At 49.5% G+C, this 22,209-nt stretch overlaps 9 protein-coding genes across 9 annotated transcripts; 6 read left to right on the forward strand and 3 right to left on the reverse strand.

Annotated features, from left to right (window-relative positions):
* Window positions 1–613: 613 nt before the first annotated feature.
* Window positions 614–4,081, forward strand: N7508_005164 (bifunctional cytochrome P450/NADPH--P450 reductase; the record flags this gene model as incomplete). The annotated part of the gene is made up of 4 exons (XM_058463230.1): window positions 614–734; window positions 797–1,042; window positions 1,108–2,859; window positions 2,943–4,081. The coding sequence occupies 4 exons, from the start codon at window positions 614–616 to the stop codon at window positions 4,079–4,081; spliced, it is 3,258 nt and encodes a 1,085-aa protein (XP_058319708.1).
* Window positions 4,082–4,587: 506 nt separating this feature from the next.
* N7508_005165 (uncharacterized protein) lies at window positions 4,588–6,191 on the forward strand (the record flags this gene model as incomplete). Its single annotated transcript, XM_058463231.1, is given in 5 exon segments — window positions 4,588–4,718; window positions 4,780–5,105; window positions 5,125–5,378; window positions 5,431–5,799; window positions 5,856–6,191. 5 exon segments carry the CDS (start codon window positions 4,588–4,590, stop codon window positions 6,189–6,191), a joined length of 1,416 nt encoding a protein of 471 aa, XP_058319709.1.
* A 524-nt stretch (window positions 6,192–6,715) lies between these two features.
* Window positions 6,716–7,093, forward strand: N7508_005166 (uncharacterized protein; the record flags this gene model as incomplete). The annotated part of the gene is made up of 1 exon (XM_058463232.1): window positions 6,716–7,093. The coding sequence occupies one exon, from the start codon at window positions 6,716–6,718 to the stop codon at window positions 7,091–7,093; it is 378 nt and encodes a 125-aa protein (XP_058319710.1).
* A 745-nt stretch (window positions 7,094–7,838) lies between these two features.
* On the forward strand, window positions 7,839–8,698 carry N7508_005167 (SDR family NAD(P)-dependent oxidoreductase; the record flags this gene model as incomplete). Its single annotated transcript, XM_058463233.1, has 2 exons — window positions 7,839–8,413; window positions 8,509–8,698. 2 exons carry the CDS (start codon window positions 7,839–7,841, stop codon window positions 8,696–8,698), a joined length of 765 nt encoding a protein of 254 aa, XP_058319711.1.
* A 297-nt stretch (window positions 8,699–8,995) lies between these two features.
* On the reverse strand, window positions 8,996–10,230 carry N7508_005168 (uncharacterized protein; the record flags this gene model as incomplete). The annotated part of the gene is made up of 2 exons (XM_058463234.1): window positions 8,996–9,157; window positions 9,214–10,230. 2 exons carry the CDS (start codon window positions 10,228–10,230, stop codon window positions 8,996–8,998), a joined length of 1,179 nt encoding a protein of 392 aa, XP_058319712.1.
* Window positions 10,231–11,494: 1,264 nt separating this feature from the next.
* On the reverse strand, window positions 11,495–14,222 carry N7508_005169 (putative C6 transcription factor; the record flags this gene model as incomplete). The annotated part of the gene is made up of 5 exons (XM_058463235.1): window positions 11,495–11,569; window positions 11,627–11,716; window positions 11,766–12,085; window positions 12,137–13,415; window positions 13,488–14,222. The coding sequence occupies 5 exons, from the start codon at window positions 14,220–14,222 to the stop codon at window positions 11,495–11,497; spliced, it is 2,499 nt and encodes an 832-aa protein (XP_058319713.1).
* Window positions 14,223–14,993: 771 nt separating this feature from the next.
* Window positions 14,994–15,535, forward strand: N7508_005170 (uncharacterized protein; the record flags this gene model as incomplete). Its single annotated transcript, XM_058463236.1, has 2 exons — window positions 14,994–15,237; window positions 15,294–15,535. Coding segments are annotated over 2 exons (486 nt in total), but the record flags the coding sequence as incomplete, so codon positions are not given.
* A 1,345-nt stretch (window positions 15,536–16,880) lies between these two features.
* On the reverse strand, window positions 16,881–18,745 carry N7508_005171 (MDR family MFS transporter; the record flags this gene model as incomplete). Its single annotated transcript, XM_058463237.1, has 6 exons — window positions 16,881–17,300; window positions 17,352–18,058; window positions 18,109–18,288; window positions 18,341–18,362; window positions 18,413–18,544; window positions 18,605–18,745. Coding segments are annotated over 6 exons (1,602 nt in total), but the record flags the coding sequence as incomplete, so codon positions are not given.
* Window positions 18,746–19,014: 269 nt separating this feature from the next.
* N7508_005172 (Zn(II)2Cys6 transcription factor) lies at window positions 19,015–21,262 on the forward strand (the record flags this gene model as incomplete). The annotated part of the gene is made up of 4 exons (XM_058463238.1): window positions 19,015–19,379; window positions 19,432–19,933; window positions 19,988–20,717; window positions 20,799–21,262. The coding sequence occupies 4 exons, from the start codon at window positions 19,015–19,017 to the stop codon at window positions 21,260–21,262; spliced, it is 2,061 nt and encodes a 686-aa protein (XP_058319716.1).
* Between the last annotated feature and the right edge of the window lie 947 nt (window positions 21,263–22,209).

Below are 22,209 nucleotides of genomic sequence, written 5' to 3' on the forward strand. Positions count from 1 at the left end.
ATCATGCAGTATGACCTCATCTGGAGAATTTGACATGAGTCCGTCCTTGTGTATGGACGACATGATCGGCGTCAGCTTGATTCGTGTACAGCTCCGTGGATGATCGGGAACCCCTGATCTTTTTAGCAATGGAGTTGTGAGTGTTGTGTTCATTGTCTGTGCTGGAACTCCGATCATAACTTATGTTCGGGATTCACGTCAAATCCGACCGACACTTTACACTTCACTTAATCTGCCAAGTTTACCTCTCGGCACGATTAATATAGATCAACACTGATTGGCATTCGGACAGGCCCAACCCGTAGTGGAACCCTTTCCAGAACAACCTGAAACACGGGATTTAGTTGACGTCGACTGGAAATGTGAGGCCGAGGTTTGGTGCTAATAGCTTTATTTTTTCCAAATGTTTATAAAAGGACATTGTCCCTCCTTGATCTACTCGATCTATTTCTATCTATAATTGCCTTCACGCTTCATTTCACTTTCACCTCCAACATCGAAAACGTCAACGCCACCTCCGGATTTGGTCGCACGGGATCCCCCAACCCCGCCATCTGATCCACCGACTTTCACTTCTGCCTTGAACTCCCTTCGAGGTCGTCTTTCACATACCATGAGCTCCGTGAAAGAGGTCCCAATCCCGGGACCAAGGGGCGTCCCGATCTTGGGCAATATCTACGACATCGAACCCGAGGTTCCAGCCAACAGCTTCGAGTTACTAGCCGAAAACTACGGTATGCCGATCAACATAAAACAAGATACTCCATATACTAATCTGTTCAATTGCTGTTCCTAGGCCACATCTTCCGGCTGACTACGTTCGGCAAACCCAGAGTATTCATCAGCTCACATGAGCTAGTCGACGAAGTATGCGACGAGGAACGATTCACAAAGATTGTTTCGGCCGGCTTACATGAGATCCGAAATGGTGTACATGATGGTCTTTTCACGGCCAACTATCCCGGCGAGGAGAACTGGGCTGTTGCTCACCGTGTCCTTGTTCCTGCATTTGGTCCGTTAATGATTCGGGGGATGTTCGATGGTGAGTACTCTCGCATTTCATGTGGAAAGTTCCAAAGGGAGCTATAATGGCTCACATTGGAATAGAAATGTACGACATTGCCACCCAGCTCGTCATGAAATGGGCCCGCCAGGGTCCTAGCGCGCCCATCGAGGTAACAGACGACTTCACCCGCCTTACACTGGACTCGATTGCCCTCTGCGCAATGGGTACCCGCTTCAATTCATTCTACCATGATGAAATGCACCCGTTCGTTGAGGCCATGGTTGGCCTGCTGGCTGGGTCTGGAACTCGCGCTCGTCGACCTGGTTTGATCAACAGCTTGCCGACAACTGAGAACAGCAAGTACTGGACCGACATTGAGTATCTACGGAATCTTGCACAGGAGCTTGTTGATAACCGGAAAGAGAACCCTGTTGAGAAAAAGGATCTCCTTAACGCTCTTATTTTGGGACGGGATCCACAGACCGGCCAGGGCTTGACTGATGACTCGATTGTGAATAATATGATCACTTTCTTGATTGCTGGTCATGAGACGACATCCGGCATGCTGTCTTTCCTTTTCTACCACCTTCTCAAGAACCCTAGTGCCTATAAGAAGGCACAAGAGGAGGTCGACACCGTCATCGGCAAACGCAAGATTGTTGTCGAGGATATGTCGAAACTCCCATACATCACAGCTGTTATGCGTGAAACCCTCCGTCTGAACCCAACTGCCCCAATGATCGCAGTCCACCCCCACCCGACCAAAAACAAGGAGGCACCGGTTACATTGGGAGGCGGTAAATACGTCCTGCACCCAGACGAGCCCATCGCCCTCATGCTGGGTAAGATGCAACGTGACCCAAAGGTCTACGGCCCCGACGCCGATTCCTTCAAGCCAGAGAGAATGCTCGACGAGCATTTCGACAAGCTACCAAAGAACGCCTGGAAACCATTTGGCAATGGAATGCGAGGCTGTATCGGACGGCCATTTGCTTGGCAAGAGGTCCTCCTGATCGTGGCCATGCTCCTGCAGAACTTCAACTTTGAGCTGGATAACCCTAGCTACGACCTCCGCATCAAGCAGACACTTACTATCAAGCCCAAGGACTTCCAGATGAAGGCAACTCTCCGACATGATCTTGACCCCACCCAGCTCAGTATTGCTCTTGGTGGTGCGCCTACCGAGACTGCTGCTGGCAGTCGGGATCGCAAGCCTAAGGCTGCTGCGCCTGTAGATGGCAAGTTGAAGCCTATGCACATCTTGTATGGTAGCAACACCGGTACTTGTGAAGTCTTTGCTCGCAGACTGGCTGATGATGCCACGGCCTACGGATACGCTGCTAAGGTCAGCTCTCTCGACTCCGCCAAGGAAAACATTCCCAAGAAAGACCCGGTTGTTTTCATCTCTGCTTCATATGAAGGCCAGCCTCCAGACAACGCAGCTCATTTCTTCCAGTGGTTGAGTGAGTTGAAGGGATCTGACCTAGATGGTGTCAACTATGCGACCTTTGGCTGTGGTCACCATGACTGGTCCTCCACTTTCTACCGCATCCCCAAGGCCATTGACCAGCTGGCCAAGGACAATGGTGCCAACAGACTGTGCGAGATTGGTCTGGCTGATGCAGCCAACTCGGATATGTTCACTGCTTTCGACAGCTGGGGCGAGACTTCATTCTGGCCCGCTGTCACAGCCAAGTTCGGCGGTGCTAACCCCGAGAAGTCCTCCAAGCCCAAGTCCTCATTACAGGTCGAGGTCAGCTCAGGCATGCGGGCATCAACTCTGGGCCTGCAGCTTGAGGAGGGCTTCGTTGTCGAGAATCAGATTCTGACGCACCCCGACGCCCCAACAAAGCGTATGGTGCGCTTCAAACTTCCCTCAGAGATGACCTATCAATGCGGTGATTACCTCGCGGTCCTCCCAGTAAACCCAAGCCAGGTCGTCCGCCGCGCAATCAGCCGATTCGATCTCCCATGGGATGCCGTGCTCCGCGTCAAGAAGCCCTCGCAGAGCTCAAGCCCACCCCCTCCATCCCCATCGACGTCCCAATCTCAGCATCCGAGCTACTATCCACATACGTTGAGCTCTCCCAGCCCGCCTCAAAGCGTGACCTAAACATGCTAGCAGACGCAACCCTCGACGCAGAAACCCAAGCCGAACTCCGCTATCTAGCCTCAAGCCCGAGCCGCTTTACCGACGAAATCGTCAAAAAGCGCGTCAGCCCGCTGGACCTCCTCATGCGACACCCAGCCATCAAGCTGCCCATTGGCGACTTCCTTGCCATGCTCCCGCCAATGCGTGTGCGCCAATACTCAATTTCCTCCTCACCCCTCGCCAACCCATCCGAATGCTCAATCACATTCTCAGTCCTGAACGCGCCAGCGTTGGCTTCCACAACTGAAGGAGCCCAACTCGAGCAATATCTCGGCGTGGCATCAAACTATCTCTCTGAACTTCAGGTCGGCGAACGCGCTCACATAACCGTGCGCCCTTCACACTCGGGCTTCAAGCCGCCTATCGAACTCCAAACTCCAATGATCATGGCCTGTGCTGGTAGCGGGCTCGCCCCGTTCCGTGGCTTTATCATGGATCGTGCAGAGAAGATCCGTGGCCGTCGCAGCTCGCCCAATTCAGATGAATTACACGACGGCCAGCCCGCCAAGGCGATTCTATACGTCGGCTGCCGGACGAAGGGACAAGATGATATCCATGCCTCTGAATTGGCAGAGTGGGCGAAGCTGGGTGCTGTCGATGTCCGGTGGGCGTATAGCCGTCCCACCGATGGAAGGAAGGGGAAGCATGTGCAGGATCTCATGCTCGAAGACCGGGTTGAATTGGTTGAATTGTTCGAGGCGGGTGCTCGGATTTACGTCTGTGGTAGTACTGGTGTTGGCGGTGCTGTGCGGGATGCTTGTAGGGAGATGTATCTCCAGAAGCGGACTGTCAAAATTGCTGAGCTGAAGGAGAAGGGTGAGGAACTGCCTGTTGATGCTGAGCTTGGGGACGAGGAAGCTGCTGACAAGTTCTTTGATCGATTGAGGACTTCGGAGAGGTATGCTACTGATGTTTTTACTTAGTTCTTTTTCCTAGCCTCTAAATTGTGTCATCTCTGCATTTGACCGTCAGTCTGTAATTGTTCATTACTGTCAGTAGATATAAACATGGTCCAACCAATCAGAATACAGTTCCTGACCCTCGCCTCATACAGTCCACGTGACCGTAAAACTCCAACGCAATCAACCAATCAAATGCACGGAACAAATACCGAACCACCCCAGACGGGCTATGAATAAATTTCGATACAAGGCGATGCCGGCACTTACAATCTAGCGCCAGAGAGCAATTGAGCATTGAATTGCATATAGAACGTGAGTTGATATATAAATACCCAAGATCGCCGAGTACATGTAAACCCAAAATGTTATCAATCCCCGATTTTGCTCAAAAACAGGCGCGATGGCGTGACAGAGTCTAACATCACCTCAGATATTGATCCTCGGCCGAGAGACGTTAGTCTCAAGATCAGCGCGTTGGAACTTAGCCTTCAACTGATCTTGCGCTTGACCTATACATTCAAAACACCATGGCAATCAAAAGCGTCGCCATAATCGGCGCAGGCCCAGCAGGCGCCATCGCCGTGGACGCCCTAGCCCAAGAAAAAGCATTCGACGTGATTCGCGTCTTTGACAGACAAGAAAAAGCCGGCGGATGCTGGTATGTCCACCTGACCAACTTTACAAAACCTCGAAAGGCAGTCAATTAATGCATGAATTAGGGTCTCAAGAGACGATAAACCACCGCAGCACTTCGACTTGGACAGTCTATCCGCACGAACAGCAGATAAACCCTTGTCCATCCCAGCAAAGTTGCCATGCCGCACGCCAGTAGTCTCTCAAGACCGGTTCACAGATTCACCCGTGTACCCAACACTAGAGACCAACGTGGACGCAGGCGCCATGTCATTTTCGCAGGAGGATATCCCTGCCGTGCGTTCTAAATGGTCTATCCAGCGGCATGGGGTTGATACGCCTTTCCGTCATCATTCTATTATCAGGAAGTATGTTGAGGATCTCTTCTTGGAGAAGGGGTATGGGGGGGCTTGTGCATTTTGATACTACAGTTGAACGGGCTGTCAAGGATGCGGATGGGACGTGGGTTCTGACATTGAGAAAGACAGAGGTGGAGGCGGATGGGGAAGGGGACAAGTCGGATTATTGGTGGGAGGAGGTTTTTGATGCTGTTGTTGTTGCTTCTGGGCATTATGCTGTTCCTTATATTCCTGCTATTCCTGGGTTGAAGGAGTTTGCTAGAAGGTATCCTGGGAGCGTGGAACATACGAAGCATTATCGGGGGCCTGAGAAGTATATTGGCAAGGTGAGTTGGAGATTTGGGTCTTTTGGGGTTCGAGTTTGCTGATGATTTACAGAAAGTTATTACGATTGGAGCTTCTGTCTCAGCTGCTGATACTGCCGTGAGTCTGGTTGACAGCGCGCAGAGTCCAGTGATTGCTGTTGTGCGTGGTCGGTATAACATGTATTTCGGTGATGAGGCATTCCAGCACCCCAAAATTCAACGGAGGCCGCCTATCTCGCATATCACGAGTGAGAAGGGCGACAAAACTGTGCATTTCGAAGGTGGCACTTCGGAGACTGGAGTTGACCATCTCATTTTTGGAACGGGCTTCAGCTGGACTCTGCCTTTCCTGCCGCAAGTTGCTACGCGGAATAACCGTGTACCGGATCTATATCAGCATGTCTTCTATAGACACGACCCGACACTGGTCTTTGTGGGGGCTGTAAGTTTCAGATTTTCAGAACCCCTGGAATGACAATTTTAACAATTTTTCCTTAGGTCGGTGCTGGTTTGACCTTCAAGGTCTTTGAATGGCAAGCTGTTGCTGCCGCCCGAGTTTTGGCCGGAAAGGCCACTCTGCCGCCAGTAACAGAACAGGAAGTATGGGAGACCGACCGCATTGCTTTGAAGAGCGATGGACCCGGATTCACCGTGCTCAACCCCGAGTTCGAAGCCTACTTTGAGGATCTCCGACTCCTTGCGGGAGAACCGCATGTTGGCACGCCAGGGCGACGCCTACCTCGGTTCGACCGAAAATGGGTGGACGATTTCAACGCCGGCCACGATCGCAGAAAGAAGATGTGGCGCAAGGCCAATCAAGCGGCACGACTGTAGATGAGAAATATTTGGAAGCATTTGGCCTGTTACAGTAGTAGCAGTAACTTGAGTTCGAACATAAACAGCCCATACATAGATCACACACTAAAGCAAGGAGAAACAAACTATAAGCTTGGTCGAACCCTTCCCGTCTCAGTCTGACACCAATGACCTCAAACTAAGCCACGAATGCGCCCACACGAGAACCTAGCGAATCAATAAGACCAGCTTGCCCCTTCAACTAGAGAATCGGACTAACCAGTCCCCACTAGAATCAATATCCCTAACATAGCGTCTTGGCACGACGCTTGACCCTTTTAAAAAGGGTTCGGTCGCGTTTGGCGATCGCGAATATCAATCTTGATCCCTTCCTCACTTGCATTTTCTCTTTCCTCCTCAGATCGTCTCAATACTCACCCCTGTTCATTCCACAAAACCAAACGACACCCAAACAAACATCGATCGTATCGTATCGCAGCCCGGATCACCCAGCTCGGACAATAAAACCAAACCACCCTCAATTCCCCGAAACACACGGCAATATGACCAATTCAAACGGCACAACCTTCATCCAACCGAAAGAATGTTACAACGCACGCGACACCATGCCCACCCTCCCGAACAACTTAAACTACTACAACCAAGTCCCACTATACCAAGAACGCAACCCAAGCACAGACATGCAAGAAGTACTGCAATCGTGCTGTTCGCATCGTGTCTGGATTTTCGAGGATCCGGATCCCTGCACGGCTGTTTGTCCTTCTTTTTCGGATGCCGAGACGCAGCGGGTCATGTATTGTCTTAATGCGCATCAGGTTGTGCATGGGAGTCGGGCCGTGAAATCTGGTGCTGGGCGGGTACAGGTTTCTTGGGGGTCTTTTGTTGTTGGGGGGCTGCTTTTGCTGGCTGCTTTTGTGTAAATTGGGGATTAGATTTGGATTTGTTTTTGAGATACCCTTTGCATTGTTTTGGTGTTATTTTACCGAGGAGATGTGTGATTTAGTTGCGGCGGATTTTGGGGATTTTCAATATCTTGTTCCTTGGATGGAAGCTTCTTTCTGATGCGTATCTTGGACCCTACATTTTTTAGTCTTCGCTTGTTCTGCGATGCTTTAAGCAGTGATTCTTTGGGATAGAACGAACTTCACACATGAGTTGTATGCGAGAACTATGCAAATCACCCGGTTCTTTATCCATTGACCTAAAGTAGTTGTATATCATTCATATCCAAGTCTTCGTATCAGCTAGGATTCACATTAGCTGATATGCATGCGTGCATTTCTGTTACCAAATTTCTACATCCTCTCATTAAGCTTCTATACTTTGGGGTTAAGCATACACTAACTTACACCCCGGAGCACAATGCCGAGCCTGCATAAATCGGGCAATGTAACCCCGAGTGTGGAGTAATATCACCATTCCGCGGGGTACAGGAAACTCGGAGAAATACATTGAGCCTATAAAAGCACATTCCAACCTCCCGTCACTCCATAAGACAAACACGGAGCAGCTCCGACCCCACGCAGCCCACCTGTCATTATTCATAGTTGTAACATTAGACCCCTTGACCCCAATAGAGAATTCCCTCCGGTCAACTCCTCTCTCCTGTTCGCCAGACTATCTCTTCTACACACCAATTCGTCAAACCCCCCCAGGAACCCCAAAATGGACTCCGTCAAAGACAAAGTCTACGCCGTAACTGGTCTCGGCGGCATCGGCCTAGCAGTCGCACGCCAACTACACGCCCAAGGCGCCCACCTATCCCTAGCAGACCTAAGCCCCAAAGTCCTCGAAACAGCGCTCCAAATCCTGCACGCAGATCCCAGCACCGGGGAAATCACCACAAAAGCGTTAGACATCAGCAATGCGGCCGCGGTAAAAGAATGGATCGCATCGACAGTGGCGCATTTCGGTCGATTAGACGGCGCGGCCAATATGGCGGGGATGATTGGAAAAGTGCACGGCACGGGCAAATTCATTGACCAGGACGATGATGAGTGGGATATGTTAATGCGGGTTAATCTTACGGGGTTGATGTATTGTCTGCGGGCGGAATTAAGGGCTATTATGGAGTCTGCGCCTGGTGGGCGCGGAAGTATTGTTAATGCTAGTAGTATCCAGGGTCTTAGGGGGTTTGCTTTGCATGCTGCTTATTCGACTACTAAGCATGGGGTTGTTGGGTTGACGAAGTCTGTTGCTAAGGAGGTTGGGCCTGGGATTCGGGTTAATGCTGTTGCCCCGTGAGTTTCCTTTCCTTTCCTTTCCTTTCTTTCTTGCGGTGTTGAGCTTTGCTTATTTGCGGTATTATTGGATTTGACTGATCGATTTTCATTAGTGGCTCCATTCAGACGCCCTTGCTTGATATGGCCAAGGAGATCCAGGGTAGCATTGCTCCCCCGCCGACTGCTATCCCGCGCATTGGAACTGCCGACGAGGTTGCGCAGACGGTTGTTTTCTTGCTTAGTGATGCGGCTTCTTACACTACTGGTCAGGTTGTTAGTGTGGATGGTGGGTGGGATGTATGAAGGGGAGAGAGAAAGTCTACGTATCACTGCAATAGAAAGTTAACCAAAAGCTGATTTCGGAATCGCACCCGTAAGGTGCATGCATTGATAAAAGAAGGTACTCGCTGTATGACATGTTATGATGCTCACAGGCCCAATCCAAACGCCGTCGCTATGATCTATCAGTGTAATCACTCAAGAATATGAACAATATCTATATACAGCGCAGAGGAAATCCACCACTATAGCCACATATACAACCACAAAGCTAGAGAAAAAAAAACGTATGAGCAAAGGACATATAGTCCAAGCGATGCACTACTTACCCATACTCACGGAGAGATGGCCCCAACCATAAATCCCATGAACGGACCTAGCACTGGATTTGGCAGCCTCTTTGCTAGCCACCTCATCCTGGCCCTCGATAGGGACTGGCCAACCATCCTCATATTTCAAGTAATTCCATCCAAGACGAGCTTGCTATAAAAGAGTCAGTCGGGTCCAACGGAAACCAAGAATCAAAGAATAAAACATACTCCATCCTTGAACCCCATCCTAGTATCCAAATAGTGATAGTAAAGAATATCCGGCACAGACTCATTGCTCGCAGGAAGTACACCAAGGCCACCAGGAGCATAAACAACCCCATTGTTAGAGCCATAAACAACCTCACCACCACCCTCGGTCAAAAGCTTCCCACCCCGATCCACAAACGGACCACGAACATTCTTGGACCTCCCAACCCGAATACTATACTCATCGCCACGACCAGGAAATTTGCCATCGAAATGGCAACACTTCCCACGACTAAACCAAGTATAGTACCAGCCGCCACGGTAGCTCATCCAAGACCCCTCCTCAGGCCTATCATTCGTATGCGGAACAAAAGTCAACTGCACAGCATCGGGCTTATGGGCATGCTTAACAGAAAGGAGATCCTCCGACAACGGCACTTGCCAGATATTATGCCAGAAACTGCCGTAGTTAAGATACGCCTGGCCAGAATCCTGATCGATAATGAACGACGCATCAATTGCATTCGTGATCGTATACGGATACACATCTGACCCGGGGCCTTTGCCCGTGTTAATCAAGACACCGTGATCGGTCCACGCACTCCCGTCCAGCTTTGTCGTCGTTGCAACGCCGATAGCACTATTCCGGGACCCTCTGAAGCTGAGCGTATAGAAGCAGTAGAATTTGCCGTCTTTCTCGATTGTTGTTGGGGCCCAGGGACGGGAACGGTTGCCTTTGTGGATTATGCTGTCGCCGTCTAGAACTGTGCCGATCTTTTCCCAGGGTCCAGACATGTTGGCTGATTTGAAGATTGGGATGTTGATGCCGCCCTTGAAGAGGTAGTAGTGGTCATCGTGCTGGATGATGTTTGGGTCGTGGACTGGGAGGTTGCCTTCATTTGGGAGGGGGAGCTTGTCTGTTGTGTCATATACTTGGGACAGTGATAGTTGGCCCTGGTGCTCTGTTGCTGGGGCGGCCCATGCTAGTGGGGTTGCGATCGCAAGAAATAGTGATAGTAAGAGGTGGAGGTGATGCATGGTCAAGGGGATTTCATGTACAATAGAAACAGTTGATTCCGGGCGCAATGCGGTTTATTGTTTCGAGGTCAATTGACCTTTGCCGGGAAATTGATGGTAGTTATTGGTTTGACTTGCACATGCCTGTGCTACTGTTTGATAGGTTGATGCGGAGAATAAGGGAAGTCAGAAGTATAGCAGAAGAATGGAGAATACTTAACCTGAAGCGAGGGATTAGCACATGGTTTATATGCAGTCTGCTAGGGAAAATGAGAATAAAGATTGAAAATGAAAATGGATGAAAAACACATGGCCCCCAGATGTGCAGGGTCGGGAATCTAAAATCGAAGCCAAGTGTTTTAGGGGCTTTAGGCTGCTATATTTGTTTGCTCATGGTACCCAGATGTACTTGTTCACAGCGCTGTTAACTGCCAGTGGCAATGTACCCTCAGGTACTATGACCCACCCCAAGGTCTAGCACAGCCTGTCGCAAAGACACGCTCCACTACCCACAGTCGCTGATTGGCGATGTAAACGCCTGTAAATTGTTCATCTTTGCTCTCTTATCTGACATTTTCATGTGCGGGGAGGCAAATTGTACTGCATACTACAGAGCACAACAGCCGATACAAACAAGTCATCTCTAACCGACCCTCCTTGGCCCAAAACAGCCGTTCAAGTGGCCCCAGGGTCTTTCTCCGATTGACATCCAGGACTCCCACGCTAACAGTGCAAGGTCGCTAAAAATATTCCAAAGCTAGCTGTTCTGTCGAGAAATAGCCCCCACAAGGCCTCAACGATCGCCCCCAATTGAGAGCCCCAAGGATCGCCCCCGATGAAAGGTCTTGTTTTCAGCGCTAAAAGTGCAAGGTCGCTAAAAATACTGTCAAGCTAGAGGAAATAGTCCCAACAAGACTCGGCTCTTGTACCTAAGGCTCTCTGATAAGCCCCCCTCCCGTCTTTCCCGCTCTGTTCCCGTTGCGATGTATATCACGGCCGGACCCTTGCATTTGCCAACCTTGATCTTCTCGATCATCATCCTGATGTGGGTCCGACACGGTCTCTCGACAAATAATATTAAGAAACGCAATGGCGACAACAGGGCACCTGCGCAAATATTTGGGATTGCGTCACTGGTAAGTGTCAGGTTTTGAATAGACAGGAGTTTTGCTGCTTTTGATTATGGATTTCACAATATCAACATAACATCGCTGATATAGGGTGGTATTAATGTACATGGCTTTTGCAGAATAAGACTCTCCAGCCGGCTTGTCGTTATACTTGATCAACAGGGGAGCATCATGCCTGTGAGATCCTCCCAATCAAACACATCCAAGAAAGGATCAAAATCTCCGGGTGGCTGAGAGGAATACGAGTTAGTATCAAACGTGCTGCGACTAGGGAGCCTGATACCTACCGTCACACCCAGATGGGGTGGAGGGAGCATTCCCTCAAAGTCTGTTGGCATGACGGGTACCATGCCTGGGGTGGCAGTGAATGCGGCCACCTGCGATAGCGTCAGCTGGAGTTAGGCTCATATAGCGATGCTGACATACCTGGTTGGTCTTGAAATTGCCCATTCCAGGTGCTCCTAAGTGTTCGCAACCCGCGTGTCGGGTGAATAAAGTCTGCGTGAATGAGAGGATACGTTCTACTACTTGCTGTTTATACATGATTGCCTGAGCGGGCCACAGTCGGGCTTTGACGAGCGCGACGATTGTCGAAAAGAAGAAGTAGTCCTTGGCCCCCTTTGTCACTAACAAGGATCGTGCCTCGAGCGAGACTAGGGCAGTTTCGACTAGGGTAAGAAGTGATTCGGGAAGGCCGGGGAGGGATTGAAGGAGAGATGTTGAGGATGTGGGAGAGAAGGGAGCACCTGGTGGAGTTAGTCGCGATTCATAAGTTGAATGTTTCTAAAGAAACTAACTGTTGTCAGACTCTGTCGAATGCAACAGTTGGCAGACAGAAATATAGGCGTGGAGGGTCCATTCACCAAACATGCATAGCGAAAGCGGTCGTGATGTCTCGTGCAGACGCCGCTGTGTTACCAAGATCCTGGTCGCAGCATCCATACGAGACCGTGCCGAAGGCGCAAAAAGCGCTTCCCGGTTGGCCTCAATGGCGAAAGGTGTGTGCACTGACAGTAGTGCCTGGGATAGCTTGGTCTCAATCAAAGCCTTCCACAGAGTAACTTTGTGCTGAGTAACGAGATCGTTCGGTTCGGTTGAACTCCATGTGGGAATACGTGAAAGATGTCGATTGAGTTCCCAGTCTAGGCGCTGGATGTCCTCATATCGACAGCTGATCCGCGGAGAGTGCATAAGGTAGCAGGCTTGTAGGCGAAGAGAAAGTGATCGACTCAGAATAGATTGGAACGACATGTCAGTGGGCTCGCCCAGCGGACGGCTCTCTGGCGCCTTGGTCGTGCTTTCCTGGAGCTCATCATCATGGATATTCAAGCCTGGAGACGCATCGTAATCAAAGCTCTGTACCGTAGGTGGCATACCACGATCAAGAGCAATTTGCAGATCAAGTTCTACAATTGTAGTCCAGATTCGACGTCTCATCTCTTTGTTAAAGACTGAGATTCTTGTATATCGACTTGGGTCGCGATGATATCCTGCCATCATTGCTTGTTTCACCAAAGTGCCAACGGCAAGCCAGGATTGACTGCGCTTCATTCCGTGGATGTTTTGTGCCAATATCAGCAAGATGGTCAGGCGCATCGAGATGATATCTGGGCGCTTGATGTGAAGGTTCTCAATCCATTTTTCGGCATGTAGAACCCAATTGATAGCGGTGTAGCATTTGAGTTCAGCCACGTTCTTTGATTGCAGACTACTGGAGTCTGCAAGGTTCCATGCGCAGGCAAGAACCAGCAGAAGCTGGACTGCGAACGCAGGGGAAGGGGCGCCCGGGGTGTCTAGCAACGCCCAGAACCCGTCCAACTCTCGTAAGAAGGATGGGACGTGAAGAACGCGGTGGGTAGACTCGATATAAGTAAGATACAAACCAATTAGCTCATCTACCACACCGCGCGAGGGCAGCATGCCGATCAGTGACTCTGTAGTGGGGTCCGGGAATCCCGTGTTCAGTGGCACGCGCTTCCATAACCCTCGCTTGACTCTCTCCAAGTCTGGTCGAAGTTGGGAGAGAATTGGATTAGATAGCTTGATCTCCTCTGCAAAGGCTCTGATATCCGGGAACTACAAGGAAGGTCAGCACCAAATATGACAAAGTAATGTATCTGACAGCTGAATGAACCCAAAGTAGCTTACCTGCGCAACAAGATTGGCAAAGATGCCCGACCCGCTAAAGCGAGTCCTCGTTTCGCGACCTCTCATCATGATCCGAGGAGAAAAATCAAGTTGATGCGATGGGGTCAACGCGTCTTCTTCCTCATAAATGTGATCATCATCGACCCGCGACGACTGCATATCAGGCTCAGGAGCGGATCGCTTCGGACGCTGCAACAAACCCGTATTGACATACGGCTCCTGATTTACAGCAGCTTTAGGCGCACCAAGAACGGTTTCCAAAAAGCCACGCTCCTTGCGATCCTTGCCATGCGGTTTTCCTCTCAAATGAGGCGCCAAAACATGCGACGGATGATCATGGTGGTGTGGATGATCCGGATGATGATGATTCTGCTGCAAGTGGTACGATACAGCGTCAGCGCCAGCGCCAGGGTCATTGGCCTGTGGTGGCTCCGTCCGAGCCGACTCCGTCGCTATCCCCGAGTCTGGAGTATCGAGAGGGGTGTGGTCAGCTCGGGGCATTGTGGTGGGCCCTCGGTCGGAAGCAAATGAGGTCGTTCCCACGGTGGTCGGCTGCTGCCAGAGGAAGCCATCTTCGTACGTGCACTTGTTCGGAGTCCTGCTCTTCAAGCACCGGCTACAGGTGGGATACTCGCGATCGCAGCGTAATTTGCGAGTGCGACATTGCGTGCACGCCATTGTGCGACGGCGACGCTTGCGCACTCGCTCTGGGACATTCACATCTTGAATATCCATTTCGTATTCAATTCAATATGGTGAGGATATACAACTTATGCCCGAGAGAGGTTGTCCGAGGTCAACGCGTGCCCCGGCCCCGCTCTTCCAAATGCGGAAAGTACGCCCGGTACCTTTTTTTTTTTGTGTTTCACCCAAGTTCAGCTTTTATAGTGATGTCTCTCGTTATATCGAGAGAGATGAATGCATTGGTATTAATTTAAAAACTGTCGGGACTGTTGCAGTCTCACTCATTCATGGCCACATACCACCGTCTCGCGCGTAGGATATCTACTTTGTTCACGTACATTTCAGGGGTTAAGCATCACTAGGGTCCATTTTATTGCTTGGCACGATTCACCAAGAAACCTATTGCAGAGATTTCTTGGTCTTGATTGATAAAATACTTTCTTTGCCCTGGGAGAGTCAAGATGTAATGATCGCCACGCAAGCCTACTAGTATAGTATAGGCGATCAGCTGCCCCGAAGTCGGACTCGAAATCTTAAATCTTATCAGATCAAATATTTCTAGGTATGAGATCAGTCTCTTTACGATGGCGTCTATCCCTGAAACTGTCCAGGTGGGCATCAAATTGCATTAGTAATGGGCTGCAGCGGAATATATATTCCTTCCAAAGATGAGGTGCAGGACGTCGGGGAATTTCGAAGAGAACAGTGTCATTTAACAAGTTTCAAGCAAGTCCACGCCCTTTGAGACAAACTAATATCCCATCTCAAGTTACCAAAATATCTGAAGTCTTCTTCATGTGAGCTGCTTTTACGGATGCACAGGAACGATATCATCTAGACAAAGCTGACGAGCTGAGCAGCACAGGAGTAACAGGATACATCGGCGGTGATGTCTTATCTCAGCTCCTCCCCTTATATCCCACTTTGACATACCGAATTCTCGTCCGCACCGAGGAGAAAGGAAAACAAATCCGAGCCCAATACCCCGAAGTCCAAATACTAGACGGCGGTTTAAGCAACTCCGCCATTTTAGAGCAAGAGAGCACCAACACAGATGCCACAGTCCGTCAGGCAATCACCTTCATCATGATCCTAGATATAGACCCGACTAACAAACCAAAGACTCCGCCGACGCAGCAGACAACCTCCCAATTCGGAAATCCATCGTCACAGGCATACTCCAAGGCCATACCCCAGAGCGACCCGCCTACTGGCTCCACACCAGCGGAGCAGGAATCTTCAGCTACATCGACGAAGACGAGAAAATATACGAGATAAAAAGGGCAAAGATCTTCAACGACTGGGATGGCATTAAAGAGATAGTCTCCAACCCCGATCATGCATTCCACCGGGATGTGGATTAGATCGTGCTCGAGGCCGCGGGCGCTCATGCTGATGTACTGCGTGCGGCTATAATCTCACCCGTTCCGGTTTACGGTGTAAGAGGAAGCCTCAGTGGAATGGTCACGGATTGGCGTAGTCATAAATCTCAAAAACCGAGCTGTTTCCACATCGATATTTGCGCCAACTAAGCATGGCGCTTGTATTCACGCTATATCTCATTAGGATTAGGAAGCGCCTATCAACACTTCGAGATAGCCTTTCAGGATGATTGGCCGAAGAGTCCTAACAGAAGTATAGAGCGCTTCTATAATGGGTGCATATGAAACGTTCTTAAAAGGGCAAATCCTGTCTTCTGGGAATTTTGTCTTTCGATCGTTTTCCTATTTAGAAAATTGAGAAGGCCTAGGATGGCGACCGACGGGAATGCCTTTCTTCAAGAGTCGGACCCTGAAGTCCAAGCTGGCTTTGAAAAACCAACGAAAGATAAAATACGGGCAATTCGCGATTCCTTTGGAAGGTTGAAAGGTTTCCCTCTTACTAGACTGCGGCATATGATGACCCCTGACTATGTCGCTGATGTTGGACAGGGCGATGTAGGTGCATAAGCTCGTGCTTTGAAGGGTTAGGTTAGGCGCTATTCTACTGCGGTTATTGTTGGTTGATTCAATAATTGCGTTTGAGCGTAAGACAGTCGGGAAAGTTCTTCTATCTCACGGCTTTCTATTCGAGTCACCCACTACGCCAATTTCGCGCGAAACAAACCGTACTCTCACTCCTCTTCAACCCAGTATTTCAGTGTGAGTATGCCCGCCCCACTGTTTACTACACGACGGGACATGAGCTAATACTAACGTAATAGATAGATGTTCATCCTCAATCTTCCTGTTGAAATTCTTCTTTGCATAGCAGACAGCCTGGATCAAGCCAGAGACTTGCTTGCGCTGGCTTGCCTTAATCGAGTAGCGAATTTTTTTTTCCTTGACAATCTGTACAATTTCAACATCCGACGCTAACGCAGCTCTGCCTTGTTTTGGGGGAGTTTACCGAGGCAAATATTGAAATCGGAAATAATTGAGATAGTCTATCATAACCTGCCAGAACGATGAGACGTCATTCAAAACCTGCAGACAGAAGTCCCCACTTTGAAGATACCATATTTAAGAAATAACTCCAACCTGCAGTCAGCCCTGATTGCAGCAACCCCCGTGGGATAAAGGGAAATTGACGTCTCTGTGCTCGAGCTCTTCCTTTAAAGTACATGCGGTGTTGGCTCCAATATATCTGAAGACAAATGCTTCCAACATACAAAATTGTTCAGAATACACCTTCAGTAATCCTTATTCTATACGTTAGCCATGGACGCAACTAGGCCTTCTCGTTCGGACTGTTTTGTTCCTTAGTCTTCTTCACACTCTTCCATTCAAACCCCAACGAGGCCACGAAGACCAAGCATGCGAGTGCCATACCCAGGTACCAAACTGAGGTGAGAGAGTCGCTATATATTTTCAACACGAAGTCAAGCTTATCCTGTGGCACTTGATGCCGCAGCGATGTGGCTCCTCCTTTCGCAATAGTGCTAGCATCTAGCCCTACTTTACCATCTAGCCCTTCGACCAATTTAGACTCGAGCAGAGTTTGGGAGACAGTGACAAATACAGTTCCACCGAGGAATTGTAGAAAAGTAAGTATCGAAAGTCCGATAGGAGCGTCGCTCTTAGGAAGAACAGCCTGCGCCGCAATGTTGGGCTGCTGAAGTGTGAGCCCAAACCCAACTCCGGCAACGATCTGGCAACGTCGTTAGTACCTTTGCTCGCGCTCTGAAGGTCATGCACTCACCTGATATCCGATCCATTTTCCCGATCCAGTGTGGACATCCCATGTTGTGATCAGTACGGATCCCACAATGGATATTGCACCACCAGCAATCAGCAACGGGGTATAGTATCCGAAGATACTCGTTACTGCGCCACTGACAATGACGAAGATCACTTGGGGGAGGAGAAGAGGCAGAAGCGACAATCCAGCGCTTTGTGGAGACTTCCCCTTGATAGCCTGGAACCAGATGGGAAGATAGAAGGAGTAAACGACTAAAATCGACCCGATTCCGACGGATGCAACACTTGCGGCAATCATGGTTCTCTGCGAAATGATTCTCGACGGAATCGTTCTCTGATTCCCTTGCCAGGTCTGTGACACGATAAAAGCAAAACAGAGAGTACCAGCGACAATGAAGAGCGAAATGATACGGCCATCGCTCCAGGGGTATCTCTGACCACCCCATTGAAGTGCAAATAATAGACAAACAATGGCAGGTGCCACGAGGGCAAAACCAATGGGGTCTAATTGTTTCATCTTCCCAAACAAAGTTGGGGCTGGGACGGCGGGAGGTGTTTGATTAGGACACAAGAGGATAAGCACGATAACTGCTACGCCACCGATGGGGACGTTGATCCAGAAACACCATCGCCAACTGACTGCGGTGAGATATCCTCCCGCGAGGGGCCCAATCACCGACGCCAGACCGAACATTGCGCCAATTCCGCCTGGTCCAGTTAGTATTCGAAAGATTCCGGCTTGATAAGTGTTGAAATACCAGAATACTTGGGTCGTGAACTCAGCGGAACGAGAAGATTGATCAAGATGAGGGCCCCCGAGCTGATACCCGCACCACCGATACCAGTGATAACTCGACCGACGATCAAAGCTTTGGAATTGGGTGCCGTTGCGCAGACAATAGACCCAATTTCGAATATCAGGACGAGAGTAATGAGTACTGGTCGTAAGGTAAGTCGTTATCTAGTCATTCGAACGAGGTGACAACTCACTCCATTTTGCAGAGTAGAAGGTCTGTAGCACAAATAAGCACTACGATGTGTTTTCAGCTGGAATGAACGTACGTAAACGAGGCCGAATGATAATTGAAGCATGCAGAGCGGAAGCAAGAAGCCCGACTCGTACCATGAGATATCCCCGAAGCTATTGAATTCATCTGTAATGCTTGGCACAGCCGTGCCTAGGATGGTCCGATCCTGTAGATTTGCGTCAGCTGTCATTTTGAGACTCAAAGAGCAATTGAAATGGACAAGTACAAGTGCAATGAGAAAAACTGCCAGGTAAAGAGCGGCCATCGCAGGGAGAACCAGTTTTCGCGGAGGATAATTCTGGTCGGCTTGACTCTCAGACGACTGTTCAACTTCCATGTTGTTATCCAGAAAAAGTTGGTCTGCGAAAGCTGTGAATGAAATCAAGAATTTAACGAGATCCTTCTGATTTATAAAATCTTTTAGGATGCCGAATTCCCTGGATTAGCCACTTAATGACGACGCAATCTTTCGGGGCTCGGGATTCAGGGTCCCGAGATGTTGCTTGTGCTATAGTTCGGGTTCGGTCCCGCGCCCGAACGGTCCTCATCGCCACTCCTGCCCCTCTCCTCCGATCCGTTCTCATTCAGATTCTGAAGAAACGCAACATATAAACAGAACGTGGTTGATAAAAAAGCATGACACGGACTGTTGCTTGTATGTCGTGCGCCAAACGCAAGGTGCGCTGCGATCGACAAGAGCCGTGCTCTCACTGCAAGCGACGGAAGAAAGAGGACTGCACCTACCCCGGTACCTCGCCGGCAGTCCGAGTTAGGCACCTGGAAGCGCTCGTTCGAAGGCTCGGTCATAGCCCCGATGGTGAAGAGGTCGCTTCCAATGATGTGCCGGCCGAGGCCAGCTCTACACAAACCCGGCACCGAACTCGGTCATCCCCAACTCAAGATAATCGGTGTCCTCGTCGAAACTCTCCTTTCATTGGGACTGTCCCAAACAATGACCCGGCGGTTGTGGAAGAGGATGGGGAAAGAGTTTATCTCGAAGCGTATGTTACAGGTCCCGGTAAAATCCACCATGTTCTTTGCTGACATTCACAGATCAACATGGCACAGCTGGGACCAGAGACCCCGGCGAACAATATATTCGCAGGCATCACAGCAAAAAACCTCGATGAGGGCGTGCATACCTACTCAGCCTAGTCTCAGTGCTCTGCAGAACATCATTCAGCCTAACTATACCATCGAATTTGCGAGGCGACACCCTGCCTCTGATATAGCCACTGTGTTATGGAGAGCCTACAATCGCAATGTGAACCCTCTAGTGAAGATCGCATTCCAGTGGGAGCTTGACCAGATGCGTACAACAAGTCTATCCAATAATTCATCCAAAGAATTCCTTCCCCAGGAGCACGCCCTCTTCTTTTCGATCTATCTGAACAGCGTTGCCAGTCTTTCTGAAAAGGAGTGCTTGGAGTCAATTGGCCAGCAGAAACAATATTTGTTGTCTGAATATCGAATGCTACTCGAGAATGCACTTGCACGAGCGGACTTCCTTGGACGATCTGAGTTGATACTTGTCCAAGCTTCGATTTTCTACATCGTAAGTTACTTCAGCTGGTGGAGGGTTGGGTTCACTGAGCTTACCTCTTACTAGTCGGCATCGTTGGATGATATCAGTACGCGGAGCCTCTGGTCCTTCATGGGAATAGTGGTTCGCCACGCTGAAAGATTAGGTCTTCACCGTGATGGCACAATCCTGAATATGACACCCACGGAGACCGAAAAACGGCGGCGCATCTGGTGGCAGCTGCAGCACTTGGACATAGCCCTAGCAGTTAGGTCGGGCTCTATTTCACTCGTCTTGATGGCCGATTGGGATGTCAAAATGCCCTTAAACATTGAAGACGAGGACATTAGCCCAACAGCAATCGACTTTCCCCCAGAGCGCAAAGGACTCACAAGCATGTCATATTGTTTGTGGACGTACTACGTGCTAGAGAAACAACGCTCTTTCAGAAGACCGGACGGCAGTCGTGTGGGAGGATCTTGGCAGGCTGACCGGACTTTGCCTCGTCGACAGAGAAAATTATTCATCGATGAACTTGAAGATGGCATTAATGACACATTCGTTCGATTCTGCGACCCGATAAAACCACTCGACCTTTTGATTCTCATCGTTACAAGGTCCTTCACATGGGGAATGCGCCGTCTGATTCTGCACTCGGATGAATTGACAAGTGATGCGTCTGATTACAACGACAGTTACGAAAAAGATCTTCTGGCCGCTTGCTCTCGCTGTCTTGAATACGACATTTATTTGCATTCTCAGCGGATAATCGAAAGATTCTACTGGCGTACGACGAGTTTTTTCCCATGGCATGCTTGTAAGTTTTCTTTTACAGCATTTGTCATTACCTGGCGACATTTCCATTCTCATTTTCCCGTTGCTAATTTTAAGTTCATAGTTGTTTACGTGATAAGCGAAGCGTCACGATATTGCGAAGGGACTGAAGAAACCTGGGACCTATTAAGCAGACTTTACTCTGCTAATTCGCATCTGCGTAGCTTCAAAGATGACAAAAGGAAGCCCCGGGCTGCAGAATTGATTCTCACGGCATGGCAAGCATATGAGAGTTCCTACGCAGAACACCGACAAAAAAAGCCCCAGCGACCGATCTTTCTTTCCGAGTTGGAAACGCTGCTAATTGCTGATCAAGCTCACGTTTCAGACGCCAATGTCACGCTTTCCTCTAGTCCGAGAGGCACCACGGCGAATGCACTTCGCCAAGAAGATTCGCGTTTTGCAGAAAAACCGGAGACTAGGTACCCCGATGCCGAGAAAATCCCTGCGGCAGATTCTGCCTTAAATTTTATGTTTGATCTGGACTCGAATGAGATCGACTGGTCCTTTTGGAGAAATTGGGAGTGAAATTTTGCGTTCTCGTCCGTAGCGACTCGCTTAAAATTGGGAGGTCGTCACCAAATCTTCGCTTGGAGAGCACGCCCGAAATCTACTCTGAATAGTCAGTATGATAGCGCCTCCAAAAATTTTAGTTTCTTAGTCCCATGGGAAATGTCAAGGTCTAAGCACGCCCTCAAATGGGTAACCTGACCCCAGAAGTATTTACGGCCATCCTCGGAGACTCAAGAACCGTTCCAATCTCGACATTTTCTTCCGGCTACGCCATCAAGATGGATGTGTTTCCGCCCCTTATGGGAAATACTGTCAATCTTCAGGTCATCTAGTTCTAGGTCGGCTGGCGTCCGTTTGGTGGAAGTCGAATCATCGCCGAATCATTGCAGGTGATGCCAGCCACGACTAACGACCCGATACCCCCACCGTCTTGCTTCTAGGTGGCCTAGCGCCTCATTCTTGGGCCAAGTTTATATTATGCTAGAGGACCAGGTCGTGTGCGAAGCCTGGAGATCGGCCGGGTGCACGGGGATTTTAGATTCTCTGGAACCCGCGCACACGAAGATGTTGTCGCGAAATCGCAATGGTTCTTGGGGCCCCAATGGGTTGTCAAACCAGACAGACTAGGTGGGTCCTTGTCATTGTATATTTTGTGCAGTTTTGCTCTGTTTCTCGGGGTATGAAAATTATAGATAGATGAATTTTTCGATAATCTATATTTTGAACGTACGTGAAGTAACTTCTCTACGCTATAGCACTAAATTTTTGAGGCATTATTCAAGTGGCGGTCAAAGATAGCTTTTATGTGGGGGTTACCACTGGCTCACACCTATCTATCTCAGGAGCCAATAAATAGCATACTGGTGGAGATCACTGACTAACCAAACTGTGGAAGTAGAGCCCCATGCAATCTCAGGATTCACTTGATTGATATCTATCGGTAAAGATTGGATGTTGTCTCT

The sequence above is a fragment of the Penicillium antarcticum genome (genome assembly GCF_028974205.1).
Source record: "Penicillium antarcticum strain IBT 31339 chromosome Unknown utg000005l_segment0_segment0, whole genome shotgun sequence".
NCBI classification, from domain to species: Eukaryota; Fungi; Ascomycota; class Eurotiomycetes; order Eurotiales; family Aspergillaceae; genus Penicillium; species Penicillium antarcticum.